General features: G+C 29.3%; 2 protein-coding genes across 2 annotated transcripts in view; one reads left to right on the forward strand and one right to left on the reverse strand.

The window, feature by feature from the left end:
* The window catches only part of LOC142319957 (uncharacterized), a 34,590-nt gene extending 22,452 nt beyond the window's left edge, over positions 1-12,138 (reverse strand). Inside the window, exons 1-2 of the mRNA XM_075357634.1 lie at positions 11,972-12,138; positions 639-796 (exon numbers count right to left, since the gene is read on the reverse strand). Coding sequence (XP_075213749.1) covers positions 639-796; positions 11,972-12,017 — 204 coding nt within the window. The 5' untranslated portion in view covers positions 12,018-12,138. The remainder of the gene's footprint in view (positions 1-638; positions 797-11,971) is intronic.
* A 311-nt stretch (positions 12,139-12,449) lies between these two features.
* The window catches only part of Ostgamma (oligosaccharide transferase gamma subunit), a 28,444-nt gene continuing 21,061 nt past the window's right edge, over positions 12,450-19,832 (forward strand). Inside the window, exons 1-2 of the mRNA XM_075356299.1 lie at positions 12,450-12,607; positions 14,454-14,626. Of these exons, the coding sequence (XP_075212414.1) occupies positions 12,518-12,607; positions 14,454-14,626 (263 nt within the window). The 5' untranslated portion in view covers positions 12,450-12,517. The remainder of the gene's footprint in view (positions 12,608-14,453; positions 14,627-19,832) is intronic.

Consider the following 19,832-nt stretch of genomic DNA (forward strand, 5'->3'; position numbering starts at 1 on the left):
GACTCAGCCTAAACCTCGACCCGTTTAATATTTAAGGTTAATTAGACAAGGTTAGGAAGTGAAGCAAGTAATAGGTTGTTTGCTGATATTATACAAAGTTCAGTATATGGAATCATTAGTTTACCTAATCTAAACCTAACTAAATCGACTTAAATTTCACTTAAACTAAGTTATTTACTCCATAAATAATGTATATTGCACATTTACTAAAACCCACACCCTAGCTTAACCTAACTTAATTCAGTCTTAAGTGAATCTAATACCATTCTTAACTAAATTTCACTGAAACCAAGTTATTTAGTCTGAAAATAATAAATATTACGCTTGTAAAGTGCTGAATTACAAAGGTTTTGGTGAGATACAGTGTACAAAGGATGTAAATCGGGTGATAGGCATATCTGATCAAAAATTTCCATTGTAATGAATAACTTAGATAAGGTATATTCCAAATTTCATCAAAATGAGAGGCGAGTCCATAACTGTATATAACTACCAAAATTTCAGCACTTTATTGAAATATATTATAAAAATCTTTCAAATGCAATTCAGTATCTACAGATCCATCTGTATAATAAAGCAGTAAACTCATAAAAATAAAAACACTTACATAATTAAACTATTGTTATTTAATATCCTACCGTTCTGAAAACAGGAAGATTACTATTGCTTGATTTTCCAATACTGTCTATGCTTTCGGCAGATGATGCAGATGACAACTTTGGTTCAATAAATTTAACAACCCCTCTAACTTTGGTATCAAACTTTGGATCATACTTTCCAGGCGGTGGGGCACATGCTATAAAAAAATAAAAGAAAGAAGTCTGTTAAAAAAAATGTAATTTATTAATATAATGCATTAACAAACTTTTAACACTTCAATTTATTTATGACATAGAATATAGTTTATCAACATACAACTTGGACTGCAATTTAACGAAAACTCAATAATAAAATTAAGTACAGTATTATAACATGAAAACTGTGTAATTTATCACATTCAATAATTTTGTAATCTGTAACACTGAGATCATCTAAGTAACACATACATAAAAATCTTTTATTCTGATTAGTATTTAATAATATATTGATCCAGTCATGAATGTATAGATTTTCTATTCCACTGATAAAAAAAGCAACTACCCCAATATTTGCTTGGATGGATTACGGAAACCATGATAAAAACTTGATCAGAGCAGCATTACAGAAGACAATCTTTAAAAAATAAACATGGGATAATATTAAGGTTATACGATATTAATTATAAAATTTAAAGTTGTTCTAGCAAGATGCTTTTTCCTCTACTTCAGCCATACATCTACTTCCCTCCGCAAGTGCCTTGCTATAAGCGCTTTGTTATATATGTTTAAAGGGATGAAGAACTTCAGGCTTAATTTTTTAATTAGTCCAGTATTATTTAAAAATTAATCAACAAAAATGAAACTCTTTTAATTATATTTTTAAATGGTTCAGTAATTTATTAAAAATGGCAATGGAAGCATAATAAAAATCCATAAGATTCTTGAAAACTAGATACTAAACCTTACACGGATAAGACAATCAGTATTAATTTATTTTAAAAACTAATGTTAAATCTCTGAGATGATACTGAAGACCTAATTTAGAAAGTTAGTCAGGTATTAAAAAAACTGATTTACAGAACAGTAATTTTTTGAAAGTTAATTAAATATGGAAGCTTTCCAAGTAGACATCCTCTCTTCCCTCAAACCAATTTTTTACAATACAGGCAACAACAGAACCAGAAAATCTTTCAAACTATTCACAGGCTACAACCATTCTCATAAAACACTTTTATATAACATATTAACATTTTTTTAAGATAGCGTTTATATTTTAAATAATTAATGCTTTAATACTCAATTTTTTATTTTATATTTTATGATGCTCAGATTAAAGTTTAACCCCATATTACCTTGAGACACATGGATAAATCCACGGAGTAGAGTACCTACCAATGCCTGACATGATCTACATAATGTAACATGTATAGATCAGAATAAAAGACATATTATTTAAATATTGCAAATGTAATTATTACTAACTAATTAACACACTTATTCTTTCATACATACATTAATCTACAGACTGATCGCTAAAAAATTAAATCAATAAAAAGCTAAATCTTTTCAAAAATTTTGAAAACACAAAGTTTAAGGAAGGCAATTCAATTCTATCGGGAAATATACGTTTAGAAATTATGGATAATTGTCAAGCACAAAAATATTAAAGATTATATATACCTAATACAAATGAGACCAGTATATATTTAATTGTGGAATTTTGCCATCTCTGAAGAATCCTAATGTTCTGACGCAGATTCAGGGTATATTAAAGGTTATATAAGTGGATAAAAAATTAAAATAGCAATATATATATATATATATATATATATATATATATATATACACATTTTTTTTTCTGAAATCAATCTTTTCAAGACCCACATCACCTCTGTACTAATTATTATATATATAATTGAACTTGATCCACCTAAGTAAAGAATTAAAGTAAAATGATATTCACCCTATTTTTTCATAATGTCTACAAGAGTACTTTTGTGGTAACCCACATGCTCAGTTGTAATTCTTCTTTATAAAATGTTTATTATCAAATTGCATATTAAAACCAAAATGTTAATTAAAATATATAAGATTTAAAAAATTATCAAATTTATAATTTAAAAAAAAATATATAAAAAATTAATATTGTTATTACTGTAAATAAAGTTATTGAAATTAAAAGTTACATATATAAAAATATAATAAAATTTATGACAAAATTAAAATGAAATATGATAAAAATAAAATATACTACTTGTCTGGCCAGACAATACTATAGTACTGTATTATTAGTTAAAATTATGTATTATCATAATCTTTATCTGAAAATGTGCTGCCATCTACTGCTGCCCTTATAAGAAATCTGGCTTTAAAAGATCTACTTATATGATTTTAAGATTTTACTTATGTGATCCCAATCATTATATTTTATTTTAAAAATCTTACATAAATTGTATAAATTATGAGTCAGTATGATTATTAAATATTTTACTTGTTTTATATGCAGGTTTAAATTCATTATTATGATAAACTTTGGTTATATTTTCAACAATGCTATTATTATATGAATATTTTAATAACTTGTTATCATGTCCTGAGTATTATTTTATTCGTTTTAGAGTTCTTGTATTATTAATTTTTTAAATTTGTTTTATATCATTTATTTCTATGTTTAATTTATTTTTATTATTTTGAGTGTAAATGATTGCTCTATTAACCATGTTTGTACACGTGTTAATTTTGTGAGACCAAGGATGATTTGATTTTTTATGAATTATAATTTTATTTTCTGTAGGTTTCCTACATAGTGAAGTGAAAAATTGATTATTTTTATTAATTTTAATGCTATCATCTAGATAATTTATTGTTGTATTTATATCTATTTCAAACGTGAATTTTAAATCATTATAATATGAATTGAGCTTATTTAAAATTATGAGGTGTTCATTACATACAAGGTCTATAAATAAAGTAATAAGACTAGTCTTTTTTTTGGGAGCCGAAGTGGCAACACTGTAAAGTTACTAGTAAACATATGGTTATATGAACAGCTGATTTATATTAGGTATTAATATTTTTAGTCTATTTTGCCAAGTGAGATGTAAACAAACTTTTCATTGCGCATTACACAAATGAGTGATACTAATTATGAGAAACGTTGTGCAATCAAGTTTTGTGTATTGAAATTTTTTCAAAATTGATAAAGGCATATGGAGATGACACTCTGTCAAAAGCCTAAGTTTTTAGGTGGTTTACAGCATTTTCAGATGGTCAGGAATCAGTTGCAGGCAATCCATGCTATGTAAGTCCATTAACGTCAAAAAGTGACAACAATGTTGAGTGAATCAGAGACTTGATACAGTATGACTGGCAATTAACTGTCAGAATGAATACAGAACAATTGAATTTTAACCATACCACAGTCAATCAAACTTTCACAAACTAACTGGACATGAAAAAAGTTTGTACAAAATTGGTCCCAAAACACCTCATTGTTAAACAGAAAAACAACAGGGTGGAAGTATGCTGCGATCTTCTAGGGCGAATTGAAACTGATCCTGATTTTCTAAAAAAATGTTATTACTGGTGATGAATCTTGGATATTTGATGACCCAGAAACAAAATGTCAGAGCAAAGAGTGGCACACATCAAACTCACCACGTCCCAAAAAAGCAAAATTGTTACACATTTGTTTCTTTGGTAATGGCATTGTCCATAAGGAGTTTTTGCCTACAGGACAGACTGTAAATCAATATGTTTACCAAGAAATTGTTGAAGACTGAAAAGAGTTTCCCATGTGAAACCAGCCATCAAAGACAACTGGATGCTGCATCATGACAATGCATCTTGTCACACTGCACTCTCAATTAATGAGTTTTTGGCAAAGAAAAAACATTCCTGTAGTTCCTCAACCACCTTATACATCTGACTTGACGCCCTGCAACTTTTTCCTGTTCCAGACTTTTAAAAAACCTCAAAAGATACCATTTTGGAACGGTAGAAAACATTTAAAAAAATGTAACCGACCATCTGAAGGATATTCTACGGTTTCTGAGTTCCAACACTGCTATGAAGAGTGGGAAAACCGTTTGAAGCACTGTGTGGCTTCCCAAGGGAACTATTTCAAAGGTGATAAAGTCCATGTATAACTGGATTGTAAATAAAATGTTTTTCTGAACCGGTCTCATTACTTTATTTACAGAATTCATACAACAGGATTATTAACAACAAAAACATCAACATAACGAGTCCATAACAAGACATTATGTGTATGAGAGTAATGCCATAAACAAATTTATTTTCAAAATCTTGTAAATAAATTTTGGACATGATATCAGACAAAGGAAAACCATCGGTAAGGAATTCTCCTGTATATAACATTTGCCATTAAATTTAAAGTAGTTTTTTTAGCACATATTTCATATAACAGTTATGTTATCAATAAATTTAGGGTCTTCATGGTTGTATATTAATTTATTTTTTATCATGTGAATTGTTTTTATCAATAGATATACTAGGATACATGTTACTTATATCATAACTTACCGTCCTAATTTTTTCTCCAATTGTTAACTTCTTTAATTTATTTACAAATTCAACTCCATTTTTTATATTATAATTTAAATTCACTTTTATCCTAAGTATTGTATCTATTATTTTGGAAATAACATAAGATGGAACAGATGAGAAATCAGTCAAAGGTTGCATAGGGCTGCTTTAGTTATCTTTAAATATTTATCAGCGGGGTCATTTATTTGTTTGAAATTATTTTCTATTATGTATTGTTTCTTCAAATTATTATATTTTTCAATATACATGATAACAGGTGTATTAGTTTTATCAGATTTTAATATAATACAACTATTTTCTTTAACTTATTCTTCAAATGGTGAACTACTGTTTTTTTTAATTATTATTAAACAGAGGTTTCTGGATCAAATTTTTTCCTTTAATATGAATTTTGCTACTAATGATATTACATAATTGTTCTTTATCATAAGGATTTATTTTATTAATATTTATTTCAGAATCAACTACGATATTTTTGATGATATTCTTATTTTTATCATTTAGATTAAAATTAAAAGCATTAGCCACAATAAACTGTTCTATATCACCAAGGTCAACATTTTTCAAATTTATCAAATCAAAACCATTACCAGCACACGATCCTGAATCCACCTGTACATCAACACAACTTGAATAATCATAACATTTATTCACAATATTCCAATAAGTTCAAGTTAACAATAATTCAGAAAGTTAATTAGATATGTTAATTATATATTAATTAAAATTATTTATATATATAAAAAAAAAGCTAAACTTAGAAGTGACGCTTAAGACCAGACCTATCTCTCCAAAAATTTTCATCTATCAAAAAAGTGTTGATGTTGGAAAGATTTTTTGTATCACAGTTCTGCTTGGTGCTAAAAAATGTTAAAAATCATTAAGATTTGTGTAATAACCTCTTTCATATCAAAGTTAAGACAACTGTACGAATGAGAACGTACAGAACTGCGTTGTTTGCTTAATCTTTGATAAATTTCAATTTCTAGTTGATCTGCTATTTCTGATACTTCACTCAAAATTTTTATAAATAAGCAAGTAAATATAACAAAATAAATGAAATTTTCAAAGAATACTTTTTTCTTTTACTGATGGATAAAAAATTAGTAATCTATTATAAATTTAATTTAATCAAATAATTATAATTAACCTACTAAATATTTATTTAGTATATAGAAAAAAAATAATTATACTGAAATAATCATTTTTATAACGGTGTGTGGAAGAATAGAATACAAAATAGCCAGTATTACTAAAAAAAAGAAAAAAAAAGAAACATAAGTATAAACAAACTATCTAACACACACATAAAACAGTATCTACTATCAAATCAAACAACAAAACTAAATTGTGTAATTCAATATAATGAGAAACAACTTATTCAGCTTATAGCTTATGAGAAACAACTTCCATTGCCAATTTTAATAAATTACTGAACTATTAAAAAAAATATATTCCACATACAATTAAAACATTTAAAATACAATTTATTTAAATTATTAAAATGCAATTAAAATTTTGCTTAGCAAAAACAATATTATTGTCAACGAACTTTTAAATAATAATAATAATAATTAAAAGAAAAATTCTAATTTTTTCCTCCTGTTAAACATCTACATAAATATGTGCTCAAATAACTTTCATTAATGTCTTCTGATCTGCGACTTACTTTGTAGTAATCTTTTATATTTAATATCTTCATGTATTTTACCTTATTATTATTCTCTTATGTTTATATTTTAATTTTTTTGAGAACCAAAAACGCTATCATCGCCCGGATCAAAACAAAATCAGATTAAAATTAAGTATAAAAAAAACAACTAAACTTGAATGTAAATTATATAAAATATGACTAAAAAACTTCCAACCAATACCAGAGACAGGGGGAAAAATAAAAGCTAAAAACTAAAACTAGATTAAAATATAAAAAAAAGTAAAAATAAAATAAAAGAATTTAACTTAAAGCTAATATTACAGATCAGGTATCACAAAATAATTAAAACTAAAAATCACGAAAAACTTACAACTAATATCACAGTCAGAATCTTAACAGTAAAATAAATTTATTTAAAAAGAAATAAAAAAATAATTCAACAAAATCAGTAAGGGGTGTAAACAGCCCCTTCACGGATAACAAAGATTCTAAGTTTAAAACTATGATGATTAAAATAACATAATAAAAATAAAAAATTCAAATACTAGCACTAGGTAAACATTAAATTTTGTGAAACATGTTTATACTCGGTAGGAATAATATTAGATCTAACACTTTGTTGTCATTGCCTAGGATACGGCGAATGTTAAAGGGTAGTTTATATTTGCGACTTAACATAACATACCGCAGTTCACAAGGATGTGGCATACAGTTAAGCGGCAGTCGCATTTTCCGCTGACATCAGGTAGCCGTGAGTGGCTCTCGTATGTCCTATTCGCAATCTGTAGAAGACCACTTCCTCTCTGTGAGTTTTGCTGTGGTAGGAATCCCATGGCAACACAGTATCTTAGATATGATGAGGTTTGTTGTCAACTTAGCAATCCAGTCATCTTGCCGCTTTGCGCGAAATGTGAGTTTTACACAGTTAATAAAGTCGGATGTAGTAACACGAGTAGTGAAAGAGGGTTGACTACATGCGTCTTCAGCAGCGGAATCTGCACGTTCATTATCCGGAATCCCCCCGAGGAGGCTAGGGATCCAGCAGAAACTCATTTGTGTGTTGCGATGGTTCAACTCGGCGATTGCGTTGTAGATTTCGATGACGATATGATGTCTGGAATAAAAATTTTAATAAGGCTTGTAGAGCACTACACGAGTCGCTGCAAATAAGGATATTTTGGTACTTAGGGTAATGATATTCAGAAACTTATTTATTACGTATAATTCGCAGTAAACACACTCGTAATACCAGGTAGACCAAACATATAAGTTCTATCATTAACAACAAATGCGCAACCAACCGTATCGTTCTGTTTCGATCCATCTGTGTATACTACTGCGTCTGGATTTATCTTTGAGAGGCTATACTGAAACATTTGCTGGAACACAATAGTGGTGCTGATTCTTTATTGTATATCCTAAGGTCAAACATAAAATTTATAAGCTTGGTTCCCCACAGAGCATATTAACACGGATACGTTGGAAAAATAAGCATGTCAACATTTACAAGGTACAGTTAGACATAGGGTACGAATACCTAGAGGTGCAGTACAACGTGGATGGTCCTCATACCTTCCTAAATTAGATTTCCCAAGGACTGAATAAAAACCGGTTGATTTGGCTGTCCTTTATAATGGGCAAAATAAGATGCCAAAAGCTGGTCCCATCTATCACAAAGTGATAGCTCACCGCTGTCAACAAGTAAGCTTACGACAGGACTTGATCTAAAGGCACCTGTGGCAAGCTGAAGGAAACCATGATGTACAGCATCTAGCATTTTAGGCACGGTATGACATGCTGAATTTAGGCGACACAAACATAATCTAAAAGAGAATGAACTAAGGAATAATAAAAACATATCATACATGACCGATGGGCTTCCCAATTGGTGTTGCTAAGCACTAGCAGCATGTCTAAAAGTTTGGAACATTGTGTTTTTAATTCTTTGATGTGTTTGACTCGCATACGGTGGCTATCAAAAAATAAACCTAAAAACCTGATATCAATTAGCTCTGAGAGATAACAATTAGCTCTTTGTTGAGAAAAATTTGTGGAATGTAAGGGTCCCGCAGCCGAGAAAAGACTATACATTTTGTTTTCTCAGGTGTAAAGGTAAAGATGATAGCTCTGGACCAAGCCTCAAGGAGATATATAGTGTCATGTAGTAGTCTCTCTGCTGTGGCTGTTGAATGGGATGTAATATATATAGCAAAATCATCAACAAGAAAATCTTAAGAGGAAATGTAGATTGCTTAATTAATATCAGAGCTTTTCAATTAACTGGAACATCCAGATCATTTCAAATTGAAATTGGGATAAGCTTTTTCCCAACTTTTGTTACTACAGAATGAGCTTCCTTACCAAAATGCTGAATGAATCTGTCTATGTTCATGGTTTTTATTTTCAGTAGTTCACTTATGCACACAAATACTAGCAATAAATCTTTCAACGGAATACTCGCTTTTGTCTGCCATTTTAACTTAACATTGCACAAATGAAACTTTTCACTGAACAATTGGAAATAAACATAACTTCTAACAAATCTAGTACTTTTTTTAAATAAATGAAAACAGCTGATTAACTTTTACACTCACAAGATGACAACAGTGTTACTAACCTGATATGTCATGGATAGGGACTTTTTGGATCTGTAAATAATCCTGATATGTCACATTGCCCATGCGCACATACTCTCACACACATACAGCAAATAACACTCAAGTTTTACTTTAAATATGATCCATTTTAAAGAAAATAGGCTTACAGTACAATTACTAACATCAATAAACAACACTTACTAATATCAATATCAACAGAATGGGTGAGTTTAATGTACTAATAACAACTTAGTAACTAATGTTTTTGTAATCTATTGCTTTTTTTTACTGCCGAGTAAAAATAAAAAATGTAAATTTTCCTATTTGAAAAGTAAATTAATTCTGTGTATATTTCATTAAACTGTATATGTAACATTAATTAAACATGCCAAAATTAATAATAAGCAATGTTCTAAAGTTTTTTTAAAATACAAATAAATGAATTTATTTTAAGTGTCCACACAAATGGTATCTAAATAAACAAGGTCGTACTGTGTTATTATAAAGTATGATTTTTTTTTTTAATTCATTCTTTTGTGATGAATGTAAATACTCAACGTATGTTAAAAGCAAATTTTTTCATAAACTCAATACGTTCCTGATAAAATGGAACCAAAACTTTTCATCTTTTGTAACAGCACATATAAACTAAAATATACAAACCAATTTGAATGATTATAAATTTTCCCAGTATTTAATAAAAATCTACCTTCTATGCTAAAAAAAATTTAAAATTTATTGGCATACAATAAATTTAAAAAAAATTAATTATATTCCAGAATGATCTTTTTAAGTATTACAGGATTTTTAAAATTAGGGTAATTGTAAGTCTGCTTACATATGTCAACTCTGTCTTAGGGTAGAATAAAATTAATAGTTTATTAAAAAAAAAAAAATCAAGTCAACAAAGTGAAAGTAAAAATATTTATAAAGCTCAATTTTTAAATATGGTTTTTTGAAAATCTCTTTTAAAAATAACTCACTGTCAATAAATCACCATTAAACCAACCCGGTGGGTTTAGCACACGTTACCTAAACAAACTTCCACTCATTAACCTCTTCTAATTAACATTAAATATACAAATTACATACAATTTGTATATAATGTATAATATTAATACTATTTAAAATATTTTAGATGGGATGCTAACTGAGCAGGTGGGAGGATGCCAATTTAGACCTCGTGATATGGTAAATCACATACTAAAGTAGCACAAGCTAAATATATGTATACATTCTCATATAAAATTTTATTATAAAGGTTTTAAAATTTTTTGGGTAAGGGAACTCAGAACAAGAAAATCAGGTCGTATTGATAGATAACTGTACTTTAAAGGCAAGAATAGTAAAATTATGATGGGTTCTATAAAGTGAATAAAAATTTGAAACAAACAAACACCTGTGTGCAGGTTGTCTAACCACTCATGGCCTGTCTCGTATTATAATGTCTATTCCCTGCACATCGATCTCAGCCGTAGTGAGTGGTACAATCGGTTACTTTTTAGAAATCACCCACTGCTTTTACTTAACTCAAAATATTTTATTCATCTCATTCAAAAAATGTGAAAAAAATAAACTGACTAATATGGCTGTCCACGAGCGGATAAACAACTTCTACAACATTAGTCCAATGAATGAACAATGTTAATCCAATTAAATGTTGTATTGCATAATCTTTTTCATCAAATACAAACATACAGTAGGCAGTAATAACCTTACTTATAGGAAAGTAAAGGTCAAAATCTAGGTTTAAAAGTCTTTAGTTGTTGTCAATTTAAAATTTTTATAAAGTAGAATAGCTCATAAAATTTAATCTTCTAATATAAACTAGTATACAAAAATTTTATCTATATCAGAAAATAAATTAACTTAAAATAAAATCTAAAAATTAACATAGTAACACATTAAATATAAAAATTACCAAATTTTTGTCACTAACATAACTTCATAGTCCATTAATATTGCACACAAAACTTTTATTAAGAAATTTAATTTTTGCAAGGAAATGTAATTTTGTTACAACTAATAATTAGCTACATAATTTAATTTAATTTGTATTATTTGGATAATTTTTTACCTAATTAATAAGTTATCCAACTAAACTAGTAACAGTCCGTGATAATTTAGAAAGGACACTATGTAACATGTGAAACTATAATGTCCATTCATTTATTTACAATTGAAATTATTAATAAGAGTTATGGATATTTAAAATACGTTTTAAAAATGATGTAATTCTGTTTCTTCTCTTCAACTGAGATCATAAAAAATGAAGACAGAGTATCATTAAGACAGAAAGCTACAGTTAATTATCAAAACAGACATGTTTAGAATGCAACAAGTTGGTTAAAATGCAGCGAAGAATTAGATTGTATAAAAACGAGAATGTATTATAACAAAACAGTTTTTAAATTTAATATTTAATCAAATAATAACTCTTTTACTTTATATATACCGAAAAAATGAATCAAAATCAAGAATTTTAATCATGAATTAAATACCACAAGTAGTAACCTGTTCTTAATAAGTACGTTTGTCTTCATACATTTTAAATTACATTATTCAAAACTTACTCATTTCTTCATTGAATCGATGTATTTTAGCTTTTGGAAAAGACATTTTTAGTTATTTAACAGTAGTAATACGTGACGATAAAAATTGAATATTATTTTGTTTAAAAATCCTAACTAAAGTTCAATAAGCAACGACTCAACAACCCGCGTTTCCTGTAACACCTGGCTTCTCGCAATCCGCTCAAAAGTTTTTCCGTTACTCCAAACAATGTATGATTTTCTTCCACCAATGGTGAGCTCAGAAACTGAAAGCTAGCTCATTATTGGTGGATATCTCCTGCCATAACATATTTAACATCAGCTGTTCTATCAGTGATGTAAGATGAATAATAATTTGTTTTTAATAACTTTATTGACAAACAAGAAATCTTATGATAAAAATATTTTTTATCGTGATTTTAAATTTTTAGTTAAATGAAAAGCGGTAATTTAACTTTCTTATGAAATATACATTGACTTTTAATACGTATTGTTTTCCTATCAGCTGTTAGTAAACGTGTGCATTTGATTATGGTGGAAGACTGAAAGGAAAGGGGATAGGTTGTTATGTCTAAAATGTATCTTTCTTACAATTTTGTTTTGTTAGCTGTATCTTTATGTTTTTTACACTTTTGTGATGGACAAACAAGAGCAAAGGTAAAATTAATTGGATGAAGAATAGATATATGTATGAAATACGATTTTATGGCTTGTGAAATTTATTTTTTTGCATACCGGCATGTAATTTATTTATTTTTATTTGAACATAAGTTAATATTTTTTAATTATTATTATTATTATAATCAATAGAGAACAGATGTATAAATAAATAATCTACATAAAAATAATTAAGTTCAATGCTGCACTAAACTCGTGCAGATTTTACAAACAACCGCCAGCATATATTAAATGGGTTATCTGTTTATTTGTCGTCATAAAAATTACCTAATTTTGTGAACCCGTTCAAACTATCTATACATGAAGAGAAACTATATCATATTGAAAACAGCCAAACAATGGCAATATTGTAATGTTTGATAGTAGCATTGAGTGACATTGATCTTTTGTTAGGTTATTGTACATTACAACCACTATCAAACAGTTATTATATAATAATAATAATATTATACCACCAGATTCAGTTCATAAAAAGTAAGAACACTTACCTGTTTGTGTGAAGTACTTTCAGAACATCAGCAGACTTATTTTATAAAATACACACATAATTAAAATATGAATATTAAAAATATTCCTATTAAAATGATATATATCCAAAAATGTTTGCAAGTATTTACTGTCATATTAAAAACATTAAAACAGCATATTTATGTATACTGTTATGTGGTAAGCATTCTTTATTAAATTTAAAATGTATTTCTTCAACTGTATGTATAGCTTATAAATGCAAATAAAGCTTATCTGTTTATTTATTTAATCTCGGCTAGGTAACAAAATTTACTTACACTTTTTATGAACAGTATCTGGTGCTATAAATATTAATATATAATAATTATCTGATACAGTGGTTATAATGTTCAGTAGAATAATTTTGTTCCCTAACCAGGTTAAATTAATATACAGGTTAAGCTAATAAAACTGAAGAAATGTATTTTAAATATTAAATTTAATAATGAATGGCAAACATAAGATAATACATAAACATGCAGTTTTAATGTTTTTAAGTATGACATCAGTGTATACATACATATGACATTTTTAATATTTTTGACATTATATGAAATATTGAAAGTAATATTTTTAATTTTCATATTTTAATTATGTGTATTTTATAAAATAAGTTTGCTGATGCTCTAAAAGTACTTAAGACAATTAGGTAAGTGTACTTACTTTTTATGACTAATCTGGTAATATAAATATTATTATTATTGTTATTATATAGTAATAATGAACTTTTGTTGTATACATCTTTTGTAATTTGGTAAGTCCTTGCCATTTCATTCTGTTTACTTCCTTGTCAAAACCATTGGGCTACATAATTCCCCTAAATATTTAAGTTCTCAGCATTATTTATGCTTCTAAATTTTGTGTTAATGTTCGTGATACTTTTTTTATGTTTGTTATACATTCTGTCTTCTCAAACAATATCTGCAAACCATTTCTTTATGAAATTTTCTTTAGTAGATTGATTTTTTCTGTTGTATCATTGATGTTTTCTGAAAATACAGGCAAATTGTCCCCAAAAGCTAAGCAGCTAATTTCTAAATTTTCTCTTTTATATCCAATTCTTATTTTATTCAAACCCTTTTATATTTAATTGTATTATTATTTTTAAATAAAGAGGCCATTAATTGTTTAAATTGAAATGAATTTTAATTTATTAAAAAGAAAATTTTTTGCTTTTATTTTATGTAAATATTTTAATGGTCTCTTCTGTTTGTGATTAATTTTAATTTAATTGTTGGTAGTATGTTGTATTGAAGTTTAGTGAAAATATTGGCCCAATGAGTTTAGTATCTTGTGAATTATAACATTTTATTTTCAGGGTCTTAGCCTCAGTGAGAGAGTGCAACAGTTAACTGAAATGAACTTAAAAAAGTCTGTTTTAAGATTTAATGGTGCTAAGTTTAAAGAATTTGTGAAGGCAACACCAAGAAATTATTCAGTTATAATAATGTTCACTGCTATGACACCTCAAAGGCAATGTTCAATTTGCAGGTTAGTGCTTTTATTTAATTCCATTTATATTTTAAATGTTCACGTAAATTTATTGTTTCTTATACTCATTTATTATTTATACGATGATATTTATCTTATACTCGTCACATACCCATTTATACGTACATTGTTTGTTAAGTACATTGAAAAATAAAGATAGAAATTTTTGAAAAAATTTTCTCTATTTCTTTATAGATTCTTTTCTATTCTACAGGGTGTTTAACATAAAAAAAGCTCCATCATTGGTCCATAAATAATAACTTATTGGCAGGCACTTGCATAATAATTTACAGGTGTTAAAATGATGTCCATCCACTTCAATTGCACTTGTAAAAATGTTTGACCATGTTCCTAGCTACTCTTGTTAGCTGTACCCTGCCTATCTCCTGGATGGCATTGATAATGTTTATCTTCCTATAGGGTGTGTGATTTTCTCCTATAAAGCAGATTTTTTTAAGTAACCCCACAGAAAGAAGTCTGGACTAGTCAGATCAAGGGATCTTTGTGGTCACAATCCTTTAAAAATAATTCTTCCACAAAAAAAATCCTGTAGCATCTCCATAGTAGAGAATGGCAAGTGGTGCTGCCCTGTTACAAACAGTAGTCATGTTCATCCTTTTACAGTAAGCAATGAACTGTTTGATAATTTCTTGTAGATGACAGTATCCACAGTTTTGCAAAAAAAAAAACAAGGGTCCTGTTATTTATCTCCTTGAAACCACACACTATAAGACTATTTTTTGTAGGTGGGGGGATATTCAAAGAAAATGTGTGGGTTTACAGTACCCCAGGTCTGGTAGTTCTAAACCCACCGGGTTGGTCTAGTGGTGAATGTGTCTTCCCAAATCAGCTGATTTGGATGATTTGGAAGTCGAGAGTTCCAGCGTTCAAGTCCTAGTAAAGCCAGTTATTTTTACACGGATTTGAATACTAGATTGTGGATACCGGTGTTCTTTGGTGGTTGGGTTTCAATTAACCACACATCTCAGGAATGGTCGAACTGAGAATGTATAAGACTACACTCATACATATCATCCTCATTCATCTTCTGAAGTATTATCTGAACGGTAGTTACCGGAGGCTAAACAGGAAAAAGTAAAAGAAAAAAGGTCTGGTAGTTCTAACCCACTGGGTTGGTCTAGTGAACACATTTTCACAAATCAGCTGATTTCAAAGTTGAGAGTTCCAATGTTTAAATCTTAGTAAAGGCAGTTACTTTTATACGGATTTCAGTACTAGATCATGGATTTGGTGGTCTGGTTTCAATTAACCAAATATCTCAGTCTTCGACCTGAGACTGTTACACTTCATTTATATTCATATGTATCATCCTCATTCATCCTCTGAAGTAATACCTTATTTAGTGGTTCTGGAGGCTAAACAGAAAAAAAAGAAAGAAAGTTCAGCAGCTCACATACCCACTGCTAACATACCCACCAAGGTGAAACCATGCTTCATCTGTTCAAAGCACTTGATGTCTAATGCCAATGTCGCCTCTAATGAAGTTCTTGAACCATTTTACTGCAGTGAACCCTTTTACCATAATCAGCATTAGTTAACTCATGAAAAACCTGCATTTGATATGGATAACATTTCAGCATTCTCCTCAATGCAGTTTGGGCTGAACCTAGGGAAATGTTCTTTTCCCAGATTAATCTCCCCAAAGATTTATGAGATCTTGTAACTGTTGCTGTAATGCACTGTGAGACTTGCATTGTTAAAACTGACCTGTGTTGGGCACGTTTCTGGTCTAACACCGAACCTGTATTATGAAATTTTCTAATGCCTGAATAACACTTTTCACTGATGCTTCCTTTTCAAATTTCTCCCTGAACTTTCACTGACACACAACATGAGATTTTGTCTCTAAATAAGTTACCATCATGAATACATGTTCTTCAACAGTTAACCATATTTTGACAAACAATAACACAATTATGCAACCTCGTTCAAAAGCCAATGCTGGACACAGACTGGCAGTACTCAAATGTACAGGCAATAAAAAATCCTCCCATCTCTACCTTCAGTCATACCAACATCTTCCATATTATTTTATCCATTTCACACTAATATAAGCATTTAATATAAACTACTGAGTGATGGGGGCCTCTATTAAGTTAAACACTGTATGTATGTAATATGTGTTTAGTACAATGATGCTCAAGTTTTTCAATTAATTCTTATAGTATGATTTAACAAAATCCTCAAAATATGTAGATATTATTTTGCATAAATCCGTTTCCAGCAACTTACTTCTTCATATTTGAAAGTAGATAATAGTCCAAAGATGCTAATGTGGCGAGTAAGAGAAGTTTCGAAGAAGTTGTGTAATTTTACTGGTGCATTTTTTCTGTGAAAATTAACCCTTTTTTATTGGTTGTGGTTGTTTTTATTTATTTTCTCATTTAGATGATCCAGCAAGATGCATAATATATTCTTGGTTACCATAATACTCTAGAAAGTCATTGAAGATTATGCATTTCAAAAGGCAGAGACCACCTTTCATGCTGATGAAATGGCTTTTTCCATCTTTTGAGGAAGCTTCCCACTTGTAACCCACTGTTTTATCTATTCCTCGGCTTTCAATCAGTATTGATGTATCCTATTTTCATCTACGTTTATGAAACTGTGCAATAATTCATGTCAAACATGTTGGAACAGTCCCAAAACGTGCTTACTGTTCTGATCTCACAGAAAGTTTTGCATTTATAAATATTTATGTAAAATATGATGCACCCATTCATTTCAGATACCTGTTGTCTTAAGTGATCTCACAAGCTTTCAATCTTTTATCTTTCATCACCATTTCATGGATTTTTTTCAGTATTCTTTGCACTTGTAACCTCAACAGCCAGGCTCTCTAGAACTTTCAGCATCATTTGTGCACATATGACCTCCTCCAAAAATAACCAAACTGCTTGTAAACTGTGAATTTTTGCCTTTCAAAAGGTAATGTTTGATCCATTTTTCACAAATCACAATACCTTATCATCTCTAAAGACTGAAGACTGACACTAACGGAATTATGAATTCCCTTGGGCCTGTCTTGCAGAACAAAGTTTTTCAACAGAAGGTTTAATATTAGAAATAGACACACTTGAATTTTTTTCTATATTTAGCTGAGATTTATATTTTGTCTTCAAAGCAGCTACCGCAGAAAATCCAGTTTCGCAAAGGTAGGATGTTGAAAATAGTAGCAGTATACAAAATGCTCTTTTTTTCAGTGCAGAAAACTCATCATCCATCCCTGCCTAGAATTCAAAGAATGATTTATTAATAATTTATTTATTAATTGTCTTGATTTCACCACTTGCCATGAAGTCTATGAAGATTTCTTTTTTAGCAGTTGAGAGCCCTTCGGGAGCATTTTGAAAAGGATCCCTAATCCACTCTTAACTTGTTACCAAGTTGTTAGCAAGAAAGTACTTTTTAAAATTCTTTGCCAGCATGACTAAATAATATTCAATGATTACAAAAACAACTTTCACATGTTGTTCTTCAGTCTTGTAAGTTTTAACACAATCATCCACATTAGAAAAAACATTTCTAGGTTTTTCCTTTAAATTTTTCCTTCACCATTCCAATTTTCTACAAAAAGCATTAACTTTTTCACTTGTATCCAACATATTTGTATTTACTTCTTTGAGTTGAACATTCAAATTATTTCTCAAATAAACCATCTCAAAACATCTCGGTTTTCCTGTTCTAGAAAAATAGTGATTTCGTCTCTTAATTTATAAACACATTGCAGAAATTTCCCACTTATAACCATTTTGCCTCGCAATAAAATAGTAACACTGAACGTACTGCACCCATGTCTTTACAAAGTACAAAAAAATTCTCGATTTTAGGGGTCTCATTTTTATTTACTCTATGATTACAACCATCGTTAGCACAATATTCAGACAAGGACTCATTTCTTTGGAAGCCAGAGCTTCTCTGTGGATCATGCAATGTGTACAGACACAATTTGGAGATTTTTGTTTCACATGTGCTTATTTACTTTGGAATCTTCCATACATTGAACAAGCACCATCAGTGCATATTCTGACGCAATTTTTCCATTCTTTGTTTGCCTCATTTATAAAATACTTTAAGATAGCAAATAATGCAAGTGGTTTTTGCTTTCAGTTCTATTGGTTTGCAGAAAATCAGTTCTTCTACTGCTGACATACTATCACATAATCGAACATAGGCAATGAAATGAGTATCTTTATTGCTATCTGTTTTCTCAATAAGTTGAATTGAAAACAATTAGTCACGCAACTTCCCGAAAAGCTGATGATGTACATCAGCTATATCACCAATTTGATGGTCAACAGTATCACTTGATAGAGATATGGATTGCAATTGTTTGGCAAAATTATCTGCAAACATAGTTTATACAATCTCAATTGCAGCTGGCAAAATAAGCTCTTCACCAATGGTATGAGGCTTTTTACATCTGGCTGTTTTATATAAAACTTTGTATGAGGCAAGTTAAGCGTTTTCATTCACAAAGTTTTCTTTAAAAATTATTTTTGCTTTTTGTATGATTTTAATTTTAAGTCAAAGAATTCTCAATTTTTTTTAACATACTATGAAGCGTTTCTAAATGTCATTTAAGTTTATTAGGTTTCATGCTGTCTGATGCCAACATTTTTGAACAAATGACACACACAGGGGCCTTTCTTCCTCATTTACTTCAGTACTGGTAAACCCAAAATTTAAGTATTCTTGAGAATATTTTCTTGATTATATTTTTGGAATCTCACTTGTCTGTGCATTGTTGATACTTCACTATCGTCTAATGCTCACTTACGCCCGCTTAAAAATTTATCCTTGATTTTGTATAAATTTACTGCCGTGAATCGCAGTTAATACGTAAATTACAACATACACATTCATGATAGATTTGATAGCGATAGAAGGATCAACTCGACTGAGACTGGCTGGAATTGAACAAGGTGCAGCATTTATACATGTTTGCACAAATGGTTGCTCAGATGTTCCAGAATTTTTGAGACAGATGAAAACTTTTTGTGGCTTTGCAAGAATGTCCAATATGGTGGACGTTAGACAGCAATAGAGAGGCATTGATTCTAGTTTTATCAATACAATGAGTCGGTGTTGCCAAATATCAATAAATTTAAATAGATTTATTCTTGATATTTTGTAAGGCTTGTAGTTAAGGCCGTAGTGTAGCTGCAGCGTCAGAATACATTGT

This window comes from Lycorma delicatula, chromosome 2 (assembly GCF_047948215.1).
Source record: "Lycorma delicatula isolate Av1 chromosome 2, ASM4794821v1, whole genome shotgun sequence".
In the NCBI taxonomy this organism is placed as follows: domain Eukaryota; kingdom Metazoa; phylum Arthropoda; class Insecta; order Hemiptera; family Fulgoridae; genus Lycorma; species Lycorma delicatula.